At 48.2% G+C, this 17319-nt stretch overlaps 1 protein-coding gene and 1 pseudogene across 1 annotated transcript; both read right to left on the bottom strand.

Moving 5' to 3' along the window:
• Positions 1–2607: 2607 nt before the first annotated feature.
• LOC149349778 (uncharacterized) lies at positions 2608–5142 on the bottom strand. Its single transcript, XM_089575487.1, has 2 exons — positions 4733–5142; positions 2608–2767 (listed from the first exon to the last, which is right to left on the bottom strand). The coding sequence occupies exons 1-2, from the start codon at positions 5140–5142 to the stop codon at positions 2608–2610; spliced, it is 570 nt and encodes a 189-aa protein (XP_089431613.1).
• An 8185-nt stretch (positions 5143–13327) lies between these two features.
• Positions 13328–13707, bottom strand: LOC149349777 (importin-7-like; annotated as a pseudogene).
• Between the last annotated feature and the right edge of the window lie 3612 nt (positions 13708–17319).

Below are 17319 nucleotides of genomic sequence, written 5' to 3'. Positions count from 1 at the left end.
TTACAAAACAACTTTTTACTCAGCACAGTCTAGTGGTTACGGCCATTGGCGAATGCGCAGCTATGGACCAGACGACGTTATAAATTCTTTCTCTAAAGTCCTCCATCGCGAGGAAATCTGGGGCTTTGATTTTTTGGCACCCAAGATTGAAACAGAGCGCATGAGCTGAGCCGGAAGTTCAGAGCAAACTCTATTCCTTGATGACGTGTTGCAATGCCCAAAGCGCCCAATTCGAACCGTCCGCGTTGCGTCATGTACCATGACATGCACTTTCTTTTGCTCCACTGGTATCATTTTTCATGCACCAGGCGACGAAGCAAAAGAAAGCCCATGCCCTGCTACAACAGAGCAGGCAGTTCGAATTAGGCTCCACAGGCAATGCAACACGACACCACCAGACGTTACGCCTGCACTGAAATCTCTGTGCTGTTCCTGTTTTGTGCACCCGCCCCAAGTGCAGATTCGGGGCGTGTGCATAAATCAGGTGCTCTCGGGCGCAGGCGGAATGCTCCGGAACTGATATTAGCATTCACCACAAGAAAGAATGGGAGAGTAGCGTGGATGAAAGAGCAAAAGCTGCCTGCAGCAGCTGGCTCCGCGGCTGTATGCCGATCGGCTGCTCAGCCGAAAGGTCGCCGTTGCGATACCGGCCGTGGCGGCAGCATTTTGAGATAGAAATGGGGGCTTCTTTAATTGAAAACAGGTAATTTAGCCGGCGTTTAAATCCGCTGACTTGCTACTCTGCGTGGGGAAGAGATTTCAGTCAGTCAGTCAGTCAGTCAGTCAGTCAGTCAGTCAGTCAGTCAGTCAGTCAGTCAGTCAGTCAGTCAGTCGGTCAGTCGGTCAGTCAGTCAGTCAGTCAGTCAGTCAATCAGTCAGTCAGTCAGTCAGTCAAGTCAAGTCAAGTCAAGTCAGTCAGTCAGTCAGTCAGTCAGTAAGTCAAGGCAAGTCAGTCAAGTCAAGTCAAGTCAAGTCAGGTCAAGTCAGGTCAAGTCAGTCAGTCAGTCAGTCAGTCAGTCAGTCAGTCAGTCAGTCAGTCAGTCAGTCAGTCAGTCAGTCAGTCGGTCAGTCAGTCAGTCAGTCAGTCAGTAAAGGAAAAAATCGCCTTCGCCAGGCCACGTAATACGCACAATAAAAAACCGGTGTTCTCTTAGCGTGACGACGTAGAAACCAAAAGAACCAAAATGTAGTCGAGGGCAGCAGACATTTAAGTGGAATAATAAGGTTTTATTTTAGTGCAGGGCAGTCGCGGCTGGCGCAACGGAGGGGTAGTTAGAAACCACTGGCAGAACTGCGCCTTTGTCCAGCCCGGCGGTGGTGAAACTTTCTAGCGTATACAGAGGAGCGACCCGAAGCCGCCCCCCGCTTAAACTCGCAACCGTCGTCAAACGGGCTATAGTTGGTAGTTCATATTCGGAAAAAACAGCGGACCCTTAAGAAACGGACTGTGCAAGAGAGGACGACGCCGCTTAAACGCCGGCCACTATCTCTTGGGCAGCAGCGGCGTCTTCAGCCAGCTGGAGGAGCTTGATCTCTGACTCCGGGTGGAGGCTGAGCATTGAAGCCTCCTAATCAGAGTCGGTAATGAAGTGACTCGCGGGTAGGGATTGCGGGCAATCCTGTGAATGTAATCTAGATGATGATCACTGTAATAACGATGATGACCAACATCAAATGAGAACTTCTGGCTCGCAGTGTTAAGCCCATACAGAAAGAAGAAATCACCTTCTTCCAAGCAAAGCTCGATGGCATTGTACTGTATCTACGCTTTATATTTAAAGTGCCTCCTTGGATGTCACGATATTGAACCTACAAGCAATATAATATGGAACACGCGGCTTTTAACCTCTCTGTTTTGCAATCGCGCGCTGTGTTGTTCACTACATCGGCATGCACAAAACGTTTGTCTCGATCCGCTCAGCGAAACTTTCACGCCCTCCTCCAGAGTGCAAAAATGGTCCCGACACTAACCTGTCAAAGTCTACCCTCAAAGTACGAGCCAGGCCCGCCTGCATCACGGGACCTTACCGTCTCGAGATCGCCCGCTTTCCGGATCGCCTACAGACAAGTATTCTAGTCCGGCAGGTCATCGCACGAATATTTGGCCGTGGATGTCCCTCTTAGAGATCCAATTCAAGAACGAAGGGACGAATGCCCCTCAAAGGTGGCCCTCAAGCCGATGATCGCGACGTCGTGCTTATTCTCCTTGTAGCTATTTGCCTGACATCGCGGCAGCTTTCATATGGAAGGTCTAGACGTGGGTTGTGTGTACTTGTGTATATAAAGCGTCACGAATCACGCAGACACACAGGCGTGTGTGGCCAACCGCGGACAGCAGAAATGACTCCAAAAACGAAGGCATACCAAATTGAGCACGTGTGTGTCTCTCCACCGCATAAAGTGCGTCACAGTGAATGGCTCTCAAGGCAAAACATTTGGAAGAGAAGTTTATCGAAGCTATGAGCGCATTGTGATCTTAAGCAGCGAAACTGGCAACGTCGTACTGCAGAGCATTGCAGAATCAACCGCAGCTAGTGTCAGCAAGCGGCAGTGTAGTAGTCAAATGAAAGTTAGGAACGTTCTCGCTCCACCTTCTCCGCTATTTAGTTATTGGTGGAAAATCGGTATTTCAATGGTTGAGCATGCGCAGTGGCGCCGTGGGCGCCACCACAGGGGCCGGAGTCCGGGAATGCGGCAGTTCCATTCAGTCGGTCCTGCTAGCCGCTTGTCGGACCGCGATTCCATGGATATGCAGGAGCGTGGAGGCCTTCTCTGCACGGAAAAAATGTCACCGGAACATGAGTGCTCTCAAGAAAAGGCAGAACGCTAAAAAAGGTACAGTGAGCAGAAGAAAAAAATTTGGAGTCACTTTGGCGACTAAAGTGGTGCAAGGCGAAAGCCTGAGTACAGCATTCTGCCACGAATGTGGTTGTGAATGATGATTCAAGTGCTGCCAGCGAATGACGCGTCCATTGGCTGTCTGCTTGTGTCACTGATGTGTGGTTAAGATGTTAAGCTTCGCCTGTAAGAGTGGAACGCGACAGTGTCTTGCAACGCTGCCAGGGAGTCTACAGAACGCCATCGCCAGTTCGGCTGTACGCCTTGCTGGACGGTAAATTTATTTTTTGAGGAAAGGAAATGTATCTCTCTCGCATATCTGGGTGGACACCTGCACCTCGCCGTAAGGGAAAGGGGGAAGATGGGAGTGAACGAAGACGCCGTATTAGCTAGACGCGCCTTTGTTCATTCCAAACCATTCAGCTGGCATTACGGAGTGGCTAGCGTGCTCGTGTCGCACTCCGGAGACCCTGGTTCGATTCCCCAACTCGACCAATTTCGTTCTCGGTTTTGTTGATTTATGCGGGCTAACTAGAAAGGTTAATTAGGCTATTTCATATTTATATTATTGTAATTCTGTCCATCGTGTTCTGTCATTCACCTGTCAAATGTTGGAACTGTCTAGGATGTTCGACACAACGTATACGAAACGAGCAATGTCGAAGTGCGTGGTGGTGGAGCGAACGCGGCTTCGTACTTATCTGCGTACTTGCTGCGACGCGCGTCTTTCTGTTCTCTCCCTCTTTCTTCTGACCTCTTCATTCTCCTCTATCTTAATTAGGCTAATTGATTAATTAAGCAATTAACTAAACTCATTCCCACTTAGTTGTAGCATCACTATACGATCCCTTTGATTGGTTGCATGGTTACTAGCCAAAATACAATTGGCCCCATTTGAAATTCGCGCACTGTGACGTCACGAGCATTTCGACCAATTGAAAAGCGTGACATTTTCTGCCGACAACTCCTGCTTACAACGATGAGGCATTAAAGGCTTCCGCCTTAAAAATGAAGCAAGACAAGAAAAAATTAGCTGCGGTTCAACTCTGCTCAACCTGGATAGAGAGCGAAAGCTATGGCGTATACGGCAACTAAAAGCGGCTTGGCGTTGGTAACGTTGAGTGCGCTCCAGACACTGGGTAGGCAGCGCACCCACCCTGCCACCCTGGCAGGTTGCTGTTAACTGTTGATCGCGAGAGTTTGCTCACCCAATGAACGCTGCGGCCTATTCCAGCAGTTCCGCGTGTCTGCAACAACGTTGTCAGCGCTAATGCATGCAGCCAACATCTCTCTCTCACCACCCCACGTACCTATAAAAGCGATTCAGGCGTCCACTTACCAAGGGAGAAAGTTATGCGCACTTCTTTTCCTTAAAATCATCTGAGTGTAAAACGCTGTCAACGCCAACGCCAATGAATGCAATGAACGCCGATGGCCTATGGCTTCAGTAAACTGGTTTTTGAAGTATGGAAACGGCGCACTACCTGTCTCACAGATCTCGGAGGAAAGGCGGGAGTGAACGAAGAAAGAGAAAGAGGTGGCGGAGTGGAGGTCTATATCTTCAGCGCAGCGTTTCTGTCAAAACGTTGTCAATGCCAAAGCATGCAACGCACATCTATCACTACCGCCACGTATAAAAAACACGACTTAGGTGTCTTCTGCTCCAAAAGAGCAGGTACGCGCCTTTCTTTTCCTTTCCAAGCTCGTGCTCCGTTGGTTTCGTAGCTTAAAGCACGACTAAGCTGTCCACTGTGCCAGGGGGCCAGTTACACGACTATCTTTTGCTTTCGAAGCTCAAGGTCACTTGAAGGTGAGAACTAGGCACCCGGCGATCGAAGCACGAGGTCCCGTAGTGAAGCTTTCGCTTCAAAAGCGATATAAACAAAGAATATACTCACGCAGGTAGATATCCTGTGGCCCACAGAAGGGTGTGCCACCAGAGCTGTACGATGGGGGCACCGTCTGGTTCTGGAACACGTATCCACCACTCTCCTCGATCCGGCTCGACTCTGCAGCGGCCTTCCTCTGGCCGGCCAGCATGTTGACCTTCCGTGCGGACCTCTCCTGCAAGACCGACAGCGGGCCCGACGACAGCGCTCCAAACCACATCGGGTCCGGGTTCCGGATGCCGCACATGACCTCCTTGGAGGCCTGGTACTCGTCGACAGGGCGCTCCTCTTCGTCGAGGGAGGCCGTGGTCCACTCCATGCTTTCCTCTGACTCCTTCGTAGAGCTTGAGGTTGAGGGAAACGGCGCCCCACGCAATTCTCGCCGCACACTGCTGGCCCTGGTCGTCAGCGTCATCCTGGTCCCAAATCGAACACATCCAACAGCACGGTCTTTGTCTTCTTCTACGCTCGCCTTCGGCGCCGGCCTTCGACGGTCGTCGTCGCCTTCGTCTGTCAGCCTCTCCCTCCAGATCCCCGAGGTGCGGCAAAATAAAGGCGCGGCGATAAATTAAGCTGGGTTCCTGCTCTCAGCTTGACCGCACAGCTAAGTTCATCGGCCTCGATAACCGAATTTCCGCAGGGATCGCACTTTTTCCCTTGGCGGGGCGACGTGAGCGTGTTTCTGATCAGTCTTTTTTGAAACGAGTTCGACCTCTGAGAACTACAGATACGCGCGAGAAGTTTTCTATCTTCCCAAGGTCACCTCAATCACATTCTTCATGCGTGTCCCTCGATGGATCTGCAGCTCTCCGATCGCTGCACCGAGCCCAAGGGTTCGCCGTGCGCCTACGGCTCGTGGTCGCCTGGCGGGCCTACACCCCCCCCCCCCCCCCCTTCACCCCCTTCTCTCTTATTCCACCAAAATTGATGAATAAAAATTGTTTCTATCTCTCTCTTCCCGTCTTGCTCGAAAGATATTGTGTTCCTTGGCAGATTTCGCGCCTGCTTTGCTGTCCCTTTCCCTGCAAGTCACGTTTTCGTCTGCTTCCATTTCCCGGGTGAAGCTCAATAAACCTTCGCTGTAGGTCATCAATTAGCCTGCGTACCCCTTCTTTTCAGTCCTGCCATGTCGTTCGCGATGTTCTTTACGAGATCAGGGTGGAAATGAAAATATCTTGCTGTGTAGAATCAATAGCGTGGTATGGCCGGTAAAAAGTGGTAATTTTAACTTGACACTCAAACTCGCGTAAAACGGGATAAAAAGATGCTCTGCGGTGGAACTAAATCAATACCCTCGCAACCACCATGACCACATAGAGGTATACGTAGTCTAGATATTATTAAATGCATCAAGGTTCCTAGAGTGGAAGAGAGGCAGCACTCGTAGCATGCCAGCTCGTCACGCAGGCGTGCGTAAAAGAGCGTAGAAGCGCGTAAACGTTAGCACACAAGTAATGTAACAGTCCTGCAACAACACTGCAAGATAACAAGTGTCTCTATTGATCAAGGTTTTCTTTTCTTTTTTTTTGCGGTGTTTTAATGCATCCGCGCAGGATTTGGACAGCAAGGTTTGTGTTGTAAACAAAAAATTTTGGTCCTTTAAAATCACCTTTTGGTATTTTAAAATCGGATACACGCCCCATCGCACCTGGGGCGTGTCTCTTGGCTCCGATTTCGAGAACACACCCGTTAGTTATAAAACCGACATTGCTTGCACCAGTACGAGCAGAAAAATTCCGAGCCGCACAACCCATTCACTTAAACGGCTGATTTAATTTTGGAACGGTGGGCATGCGCGTCAGTAAATGAGCACAATGATCGAGATCAAAACATGCGGAGTAAATAAAGCCCCTTCGTAAAGTCTTCTATGCGGCAAATCAACGCTCCATATATGCGTACAGTGGCAAAGATGCTGCAGCAGAACAGCTCGCTGTCTTCGTAAGATTACCTCCCTCATGAGGATAGCGGTGAAGTTCTGCAGTGTCTCTATCTCTAATGTTAGGCAATCCAGAAACGCCTCCCACAAAAGATGCGATTCCTGAATACGCGATAATTTTTAATAGCGAATCAAACACCCTTCTATCCGATTCGTCTAACGAATCAAATAAGCATGTTCAAAACTATACTGAGATTCGTTATTAACTTTTCGAATGTTTTTCGGATAATCGGTAATCGAAAGAGACACTGTTTTTTCCGAAGACTGGTTTTAAAAAATGATGACCGATTTGGGTAGTTAGGCCAAGTGCGAATTGGGTGCGCTAGCAGCTTGGTTTTCACTTCGGTTCCGATGTTCAGATCCAGTGTTCACGGATGGCAGCTGTTCGGATAGCGATAATGGGTTAATGTACACCTATACAGAACAGGTCATTATCTACACTTAAATAGATCCTTAACAGTCTTTCCACCACTCCTGGCGCAGTGCTGCAGCGGTCCAGAGATGCGCCATTGCACATCTATGGCGGGTGCTGCCATCAGTGTGACTCGGGTAGCGTGTGTTGGGCTGCGATCCGGGTTTTCTTCCCGAGCAGCATCTCACTACTCCCGAGGCTGCTCACCTGCCCACCCTCGCTGCGCAGGTGAGCAGCATTTCCTCTTACTTTGGCAGGCAACCCACACAAACTGCCGCGTTTCTGCCACAACGTTTTCAACGCCAACGTACGCAACGCACATCTCCCTATCACTACCGCCACGTAGCTCAAAGCGCGATTGAGGAGCCCACTGACTAGAAATGATTCTTACAGCTTTCTTCCGCAATCGATAGATTTTGTACAAGTTTGTTCCAGTCATTGTGCCCCATTCCAAATAACCATACGCTAATGTAGACTCGAAAAGAGATTTGTATAACAGTAACTTAATTTGTTATGGTTGAAAGTAATGCAAGCGTGTAAGAATACTCGCTGTTAGAGAAAGTTTGGAAACCTCCACTGCGGCGTCCCTCATAGCCTGTGCCTCTTTGGGACGTAAAACCACATAAACCGAACCAATATATAACTTGAAAAGCAGCGCCCGGAGAATGGATCGCTGCGCAAAACCGTGTAGTAATGGTTTGAAGCTGGAGTGATAGTAGTTTATGTGCACCCTTTGCTGGCGGTATTAACTTCAAAACAGACCGAAAACAACCCCTGAAACCACAGTATTCCATTTTTTTTTAATAATGAGGCGTGATCTGTTCTATCAAATGCTATTGAATAGTCGATGAAAATTTTAAGTGTATACAGTTAATGCTCAAAAACGCCAAGAAGGATTTCTTCTTCCACTACTAAAGCGCTTTCTGCGAACGTTTTTTTTTTTTTTTTGTAAACGCAGACTGACAGCGTGTCATAATGTAATGCTTGGTTGTAAATGAACTCATTCGTTCGTGTATTAGTTTTTCAACAAGTTTGGAAAATACCGAGGCATTGAAATAGGCGTATAGATAGAAATGTTATTTTTCTCACCACCTTTACAAATTTTAATAACTTCTGCCTCTTGGAGCTGGGGAGCAAATTGGCAGCGTGAAGAGATTTGATTAATGATGTGCTCTTACATAGGGCCTATGATAGTAGCAAGGTATATACCCATAATAGAGACAAAAGGGCTTTTTTGCCATGGTCAGTGGACTGTCTCATACGCCGTAAACCGAAACCGTAAGCCGTAATTTTCCTCCACTATAGGATGCAGTATTTCCTTTGGACACCTTGCAGCGCTCTTTAAAAAAGGACTTTCTCGTCACGCCATATGGGATACGGTTTCCACCTGTCAAGAATGGAGGGTGCGTGCCATAAAACTTACGTTGCTCTGCATCCACAGTGTATGGAAAACAGGAACGGCTTTGAGACACGCTGATGTGGATGCTCGCTCAGCGAGGGAGCAGTTCATCGAAAGTGTGGTTTGTCTAAAGTAAGTGTACGATACAGATAGTGAGAAACCATGAATGGGTGCCTGTGTTGAACAAGCTGGCTAACCTGAAACGCTTTTAACACACAGCGCAGCCAAAGTTTGGCTGCCGTTTATATGTTATTACAATCTTCTTGTAATTGTGATTAATTATGTTTGCTTGAAATCAGCAGGTTATAAAAAAATAGCAGTTTAATCTGTGCTACACCTAGATTACCCACTGCAGAAATGGATGCGTGCTGTCCAATTTTTTCATCTCATGCATACACAAGAAACAACATAAGGGAGGCTGTCCCTAGAGAAACCTTTATGCACTGGGCCCGCTTGTACGAAGCAGATTAGATAGTCTAGTTACCAGTGTAGCCTTATTCGCAGCCTAGGCTCTTCGCAAGATTTGGAGGAAGGAAAGGCGCATAACGGGCTGACCTTGTCGGTGGTGGTGGTGATCTCTTTTATTACTCCCAAAACAGGGGACCAGTCTAAGGACCGGTTGCGCTGGCTTAGAGGAGGTCGGCGGGGATCCCTTGGGATGTCGCGGCCTCCACCGCGCGCTGGATAAGCCGGCGTTGGTCTGCCGGCTCGGAAGTACGCAGGAGAGACTCCCACGTATCTGGGGTGTTTGGGTTGTTTGTGTTGTAATGTGTACAAGTCCACACCATGTGTATGAGAGTGGCTGGAGTTGGGCAGTGTTTGCACATGGGGTCTATCTGTTGCGGAAAGATCTTGCTGTATAAGAGGGGGTATGGAAAACTGCCAGTTTGTAGTTTGCGCCATTGGACGGCCTGGCGTCTTGTTAGATCACGGTGTGCGGAAGCATAGAGACATCTTTCGAGCCGGTAGTGCTGTAGTATGTCCATGTAAGTGGTGAGTAGAGAAGCGCGTGAGATATTAGTGTCAGAGGAAGCACGAAGGCTGATCATACACTCTGCTCGGCAGCTGAGATCTCGGGCGAGAGTGTGCGCCTGGGCGTTTCCGCTGAGCGACTCGTGGGCTGGGGCCCAAAGAAGTAAGCGAGAGTTGGAAGAGGGTGCAGTAGAAAGTAGAATGTGTAACGCCTGGCAAGAGATACGGCCAGCATCGCAGTTGCGGATAGCCTGTTGAGAATCACTAATGACGACTTCGATATTTGGGTCAGCTAGCGCTAGCGCAATGGCAACCTCCTCTGCTGTGGTGACTGTTTCTGTATTGCGAATGCTGCAGGCTGTGTACCAGCTGCGGTGAGGGGCGAGAGCTACCGCCACCGTCGCTGGCTTCGAGGGATGGTAAGAGGCGTCCGTATACGTGACGTCCGGACGTCCGCTGAAGCGTTTCTCGAATTGACGTGCACGGTCGGCCCGTCTCTCGGCATGGTGTTCCGGGTGCATCCGTTTGGGAATGGGAGGGATGCGGAGATTTTGGCGATATCCCGGGGTAAGTTCAGCATAACTTGGGGCCGCTCTCGGCGGGGAGATCCCAACTTGCTGCAGTACCGCTCGGCCAGCGTGTGTGAGTGAGAGCCAGACTCCTCTACCGCGCCGTGAGAAAAATTGCCTGTGGCTTAGCTAAGGTTAAGCCTGGATATCTCGAAGCGAAAAGCTCTCGCTGCTTTTCAGCCAACTCCTAAGCTACCACTTCCGGATCGGTGTTTCTGCGCCGTCCGCCTGTTGCTTCTTCTCCTTCCATGGCGAGTGTCTGTGCCTGTTCTATGGGCAAGCGCGCTTTATATACACCTCCTTTCAAATGCGCACTGCGCACGGCTGCGGTCCGCGCAGCAGTGGCAAATCTGTAGTGCGGGTCACGCGAAGCGCGGTGTTGACGAGCCTAGTGAAGCTTTTCGCTTCAAAAAGAAAACATAGACCAAAAGCTTCGGTTGCCAGCTAGCACTCGAGTTTGCCATTTTACTCGTTCTCATTTCTGCATCACAACCCATAAACACGAACGGTTAAAATGACAAACACGAGCGCTAGGTGGCAACTGAAGCTTTTAGTCGCTTTTTTTTCTCTCACGGCGCGGTTGAGGTGTCCGCCGACAAAGTCAGCCCGTTATGCTCCTTTCCTTCCCTCAAATCCAGCGAACGGTTCTTGGCTGCGGTTATATAAGACTAGACTGGTAACTATACTGTCTAACTAGCTTCGTGCAAGCGAGCGCTGGTTTCCTAAGTTCACTTGTAAGCCCGATTATGCTGAGCTGTTCGAGTTGGCAAGGAGCACCTTGGAAAATTCCGCGCAACAAAGGGACGAGTACAAAGGAAGATGAGAGGGCCTGTCTGCTTCTTGTTCCTTTCTACTCGTCAATTTGTTGCGCTGAATTTTCCAAGATGCACTTGTAAGCAACCAGCAAAGGCACAGCGTGTACAATATGTGTGCTTAGAATCACCACCTGTTATCGGCCACTCGGCGCAAGGATTTCTTTTTAATGTCATCTACTTATTGAGGTCGGTCAGGCATATGCAATGAACGAAGACGCCGCTGTTGGCACAAGCATATTTCTAGACTTTTAATGTGAAAGCACTCATACAATCGTCAGAGCCGAGCAAAAACCTTGCTTGTGTATCTGGCTTGTGCATTTCTCGTTGCCATAGCAACTGCGACTCCAAGAAGCAAGAATTTGGTGCGGGATACCTACGAAATTCGGCATTTGCCGATTTGGACCAAAATCTGTGTAACCATAATTGAGCGTGCCCGGCACGATGGCGACCTTCAAATTTGGCCCGGGCAATTGACAAAATTGGGCCCGGCCCACTACCGAAATTTGACCTCGGCCAATTTGGACGAAACTCGGTATCCAACCACATTTGAGCGTGCCTGACACGATGGCGACCTCCAAATGTGGCCCGGGCAATTGCCAAAATTTGGCCCGGGTCACTCCCGAAAATCTAGTTCACGGCTTTGAGTTTGGCGCCATCTCGTTGCTATGGTTTCGCTTGTGCCGTAACATTTACGTCACCGCGCTTTCGAGAACGAGTGGCAAAGAAAGACACACTGCACGTTCGTAAGGCATAAAAAGCTGCCACGCTTTCAAAGATTCAAGGAATGTTTCTTTGGTCATCTCGTGAGGACATTATGCCTTCATAAATGGATAAAATTTATCTCTCATAGGGTGTATTTTCCATCAATCTTTGCTATACCGCATTTCTTCGGTGCGTACGTCCTTAAAGTCACTGTTCAGCAATGCTTCTACTGCAACTGTCACACTTATTGCGAGCTATCGATTATATGAGCAGGTGCCCCTTTGCATAAGCTTTTATGACCAGGATACCCGTTGGCATGGCAGCACTGGGTGTATCTGTTGCTGTAGCAATCGCTCGGGCGGACGTGGTTACTGCGACAAGCCTATTTTTCTCAATATTTTCTTTCGCATCTATTTCTTTCAATGGCCTTCCATATCCACGCGGCAGTGATAGTGGCGCAGTTGGAGGTAGTCATTAGACGTTTTTAAGGCGAAAGAATTTATTGCCTCATCGTTGTCTACAAAACGCTGTGAGCAGAAGCTTGTCAGTTGAGGTGTCATGCTTTTGACGGGTATCCACCGAGATATGTGAGACAGTTACTGCGCAATTTCCTGTCCTCAAATACAATTTTCATTTTCATCATTACGGCCCCTCTTTCTCTTTCTTCTTTCACTCCCACTTCGTCCCTTCCTCTATAAACGATTGACGGGTGTCCACCGCGATATTTGAGGCAGTTACTGCGTAATTTGCTTTCCTCAAATACAATTTTGATTTTCTTCATTACAGGCCCTCTTTCTCTTTCTTCTTTCACTCCCACTTCCTTCCTTCCTCTACGGTGCGGTTCAGGTGTCCACCGAGATGAAAGATAATTACTGCTCTATTTCCTTTCCTCAAGAAACGTTGCGTTCCAAGAGCAAGGAATCGCGCCGAACGGGTGGTGGCGTTCCGTGGACTCCCTGGCAGCGCTACAACACGCTGTCGCGTTCCACTCCTAAAGGCGAAGCTTAAGCGTCATTAATTAGCAGCTAATTTGTATTTAGTTATTAATCAGTAATTGACCATTGATTAGCAATTTGTCATTGCTTAGTAATTAGTCATCCATTGAGTGTGACGTCATCCAGCGGTGATCTCACCAGTGCCACAGAGGCAGTCAAAGTGGTGCGGAGAACGCTTTCGCCTCTACGCACTTTAGACAGTCAAAGTGCCCGCCAAATTGGTTAGCATACCGAATAGGTATTCTCGTATACATATACCAGTTTTAGCCGACGCCTCCTGCGCACGCGCAATGGCCCCGCCCAGTTAACTCCGCGTGCGTAGGAGACCTCCAGGAAAACCGGTGTACGTCTCCGCTAATACCTCTCAGGTACGCACTGAAGAACGGACAGAAGTCTGTAGGCAAAGAAAGGTGAAATGTAGCACAAAACACAATTCCTAAATTAAAAAGAGAGCATACAAATACTTGGCAGCGTCGTGCAGATTGTGTTCATTATTCAATCGATATTACAATGAATGAGCATGCGCAGTGGCACCGTGAACGCCACCACAGGGGCCGGAGTCCGTGAACGCGGCAGTTCCATGTAGTCGCGCCTGCTAGCCGCTTGTCGAACCGCGACACCATGGTCCAGCGGGAGTGTGGAGGCCTTCTCTGCATGGAAAATATGTCATCGGAACATGAGCCCGCGCAAGGAAAGGCGGAACGCTAAAAAAAGCTACAGCGAACAGAATAAAAATGAAGCAAGAAAAAGAAAAATGATATAAACAAAGAATATACGCACGCTGGTACATATAGTGGGGCTCACAGAAGGTTGTGCCACCAGAGCTGGACGATGGGGGCACCGTCTGGTTCTGGAACACGTATCCACCACTCTTCTCGATCCGGCTCGACTCTGCAGCGGCCTTGCTCTGGCCGGCCAGCACGTTGACCTCGTGTGTGGACCGCTGCTGCTCGATGGGCTGCGGGCCCGACGACAGCGCACCAAACCACATCGGGTCCGTGTTCTGGATGCCTTGCATGACCTCCTTGGATACCTGGTGTTCTTCGACAAGGCGCTCCTCTTCGTCGAGGAACGTCGTGGTAAACTCCGTGCCACGCTCTGACTCCTTGACAGAGGGTGGCGGAAACGGCGCGCCACGCAATTCTTCCCGGACACTGCTGGCCCTGGTCGTCAGACTCATCCTAGCCCGAATTGAACACATCTTCTTCTTCTTCACCTCTTTATAATGGCACATACCCACGTGGGGGGATTGGCCAAGGTATAGTGGTATACATAAGGAAATTTTCATAGGATTACGACAAAATATCGGAGCCAAGCGTGAATTTTGAAAATGTATTCATGAAAAACGACAGAAGAATATTTGAAGTGAATTAACAAAGAACATTTTGGCGAGAATGATGATAATATAAAAAAAAAACTCCGAGACTTTTAAAGGTGTTAGCAAATCAACCTAGCAGTTGCAATTATGTAATCATGGAGATTCCCACAAATTGAACCCAATGCAAATCCTTTGGCGCTCGCTCCGAACGATAACAACACTGGCAGAGATAACGGGAGCCCTAACCTGGAGAGAGGGACCTCCAGGTAAATCTTTCTCTGAAGTGCGAACTTTGGACAGGAGAGCAGGAAATGGTCCACAGATTCAACGTCCCCGCATGAGTCAGATAGGTTTGTCGGAGACCACCCACATCTGCATAGGTATAAATTCAAACTGGGAATCCTGCACCGCAGTCGCGTCATTGATACCTCACACTGCCTGGTTTTACACGAACGGATGTTCCATTTATACGCTAAGGGCTGATAATCAGTAGTATTTAGTAAGGGATCGCGTAACCTGGCTGATATGTGTTGGAACCGCTGAAACCTGGAGATGGCCAGCAGACTGAAATTCGGGACGGGATGCGTTACTGACCCGTCAAGAGCTGACCTTGCTAAATAATCAGCCACCTCGTTGGAATGAATGCCTGCATGACCAGGAACCTAGTCAAAACGGACCTCCTTTAAAGTGGACGGGACAAAAAATCGCAGGAAGCGGCACAAAAAATCTTTTTGGGAAGTTTCAAGGGAGGCTAAAACTGACAAACAATCAGCCAGGATGATAACGTGAGACACATGACACGGAATTTTGTGCAGGGCCATTCCAAGAGCCAAAAAATTACGAGGAACTTTAGCGGCTAAAGTGGTGAAAGGCGAAAGCCTGAGTGCTGCATTCTGCTACGCGATTGTTCACTTCACATTTTGTTGGTGCATTAGTTAACTGCCAATTAATGACGCTTAAGCTTCGCCTTTAGGAGTGGAACGCGACAGCGTTTTGTAGCGCTGCCACGGAGTCCAAGGAACACCACCACCCGTTCGGCGCGATGCGTTGCCCTTTGAACGCAACGCTTTTTGAGCAAAGGAAATGGGGCTGTAACTCTCTGTCATCTCGGTGGACACCTGAGCCGCGCCGTACAGGAAGGGAGGAAGTGTGAGTGAAAGAAGAAAGAGGGGCCGTAATGAAGAAAATGAAAGTTGTATTTGAGGAAAGGAAATTACGCATTAACTGTCTCACATATCTCAGTAGGCATTAGTCGAAAATTGTATTTGAGGAAAGGAAGTTGCGCAGTAACTGTCTCACATATTTCGGTGGACACCCGTCAAAATGCGCGCGCGGCGACGTACGACAATTTGGACCAATCAGAAACGCGGACAAATACGCCTTGTTCGTCGGTAAATTGGTTTTTGAGGAAAGGAAATGTACGAGTATCTGTCTCTCATATCTCGGTGAACGCCTGAACCTCGCCGTAACGGGAAGGGAGGAAGATGGGAGTGAACGAAGACACCGTATTCACTAGACGCGCCTTTGTTCATTTCACACCATCGAGCTGGCATGGCGGAGTGGTAGCGTGCTCGACTCGCACTCCGGAGACCGGGGTTCGATTCCCAAGCTCAGCCAATTTCTTACTGAGTTTTATTTATTTATCTGGTCTGGCTGGAAAGATTAATTAGACTAATTGGTTAATTAAGCAATAACTAAACACAGTCAAACTTACTTGGAGAATCACTATACGATCCCTTTAATTAGTTGCATGGTTAGTAGCCAAAGTACAATTGGCCCCGTTTGAAATTCGCGCACTGTGACGTCACGACCGTTTCGACCAATTGAAAAGCTTGACATTTCTGTCGACAGCTCCTGCTTACAACGATGAGGCATTAAAGGCTTCCGCCTTAAAATTCCGCAAAGAATATAGGGATATAATCTGGGATGCGGACAGAATAGCTCCATGCCAAATCCTGCGAAAAGATGCCAACTGCAGCTTTTTGGCAGCTGACGGAGGCATCAGTAGAAAGCACCACGTGTGAAATTTTGTTATGCATACCTGCTGCATTCATTTTTACACCTACTGTTTTGTACTGTTCTTTTTTGTTCTGTGCGAATGTGTTATTCTTTTCTACTCCAATTACTATCGCTCATTGTTGGTGACTTCTTGAGTATTATTTTCTGCCTGATCAGTGTTTGTGTAATTGCTTATGTTGAATTCCTGTCCCACTGTGTTTTATGTACCACTGTTCTCACTGATATGTCACTCTGCACCATCTGCACCGACGTGTAAAGCGGGTGTTAGGCCTCGTCAGGAGACACTGTAGTCTCCTTTAGCCTCTCCCCGCGGACACCATGTATTGTTGTCCGAAATAAAATGAACTGAATTGAATTTAATTGATGGAGGAATTCCGCTATATGACCAGAAAGAATGCCGTTTAAAATGTTTGTGGGCATGTGTTTCGGATGAGATGGGAAGATGTGGTCAAAATGGAATTCCACTGCTGCCGGTGTGTCGTCAACCCACTGCAAAGAACTGAGATCAACACCAATCGGTGTTAAAAGTTTCTGCGTTAAGGTAATTTGTGGCATTTGATATCGTGGCCAATGATGGTAAAAAAATAAGGCCTGCTGAGACACAAAAATAGGAGTACTGACATTAGTCATCGGGTCCAACGACCTGAGGAACGTTCGCACCGTGAGTATTTGAAAGCGGGAAATTAAATCGGGCATACTGGCTTCGAAATAAAGCAGGGCGTTTGAAACCGGTTTTGGGAGACCAAGGCAGAGACGTAGAGCACGCCTTTCCAGTAAGATTAAGGGTTGAACCTTGAAGTTTGCGTTACCAGAGAACAAAATGCAACCGAATTCAAGTATAGGTCTTACATAAGCTTTGTATAGTAACAATAATGTGTCGCGGCGCATCCCAAACCTTTTATTGCCGATTCGTGTCAGCCGGCCTAGAGCGCGTTCTCCTTTACGCACGTTGTTCTTTATATGAAGGCTCCAATCTAAGGTTGGATGGTAAGTAACACCTAGATATGTAACAGATTCCACTTGTGGAATCAGATTAGAGTGATGGCCTAATTAAATGTGCAAAGGCGTGTCTGGAGGAAATACCAGTATGCCACATTTGTTAACATTCAGGGATGAATTAATACGGTGCAACCAAACTCCAAGAGCATCCAAATATCCCTGCAGAATCTGGTAAAGGGAATGGATATCCGTGGCCGAGGCGTAAAAAGCTATGTCATCTGCATACACAAAAGCTGTTATATCAGGACGGATGGCGATGTCACTGACCAAAATATTAAAAAGCAGCGGTGATAGTACCGAACTTTGCGGCACTCCTCTTGATTGATGATAAGTATTAGAACATAAGGTACCCTCTGCGCAGTAAAAGTATCTGTCCTTTAGAAATTCAGATATCCATGCATAAATGTAGGTTGGAGGATGTAACTGCGCAAGTCTGTTAAGTAAAATAGTATGTTC

This window comes from Amblyomma mixtum, chromosome 3, assembly GCF_055824585.1.
Source record: "Amblyomma mixtum isolate Tamu chromosome 3, ASM5582458v1, whole genome shotgun sequence".
Classification (NCBI taxonomy): Eukaryota; Metazoa; Arthropoda; class Arachnida; order Ixodida; family Ixodidae; genus Amblyomma; species Amblyomma mixtum.
This window is presented reverse-complemented; position numbering and strand designations above follow the sequence as displayed.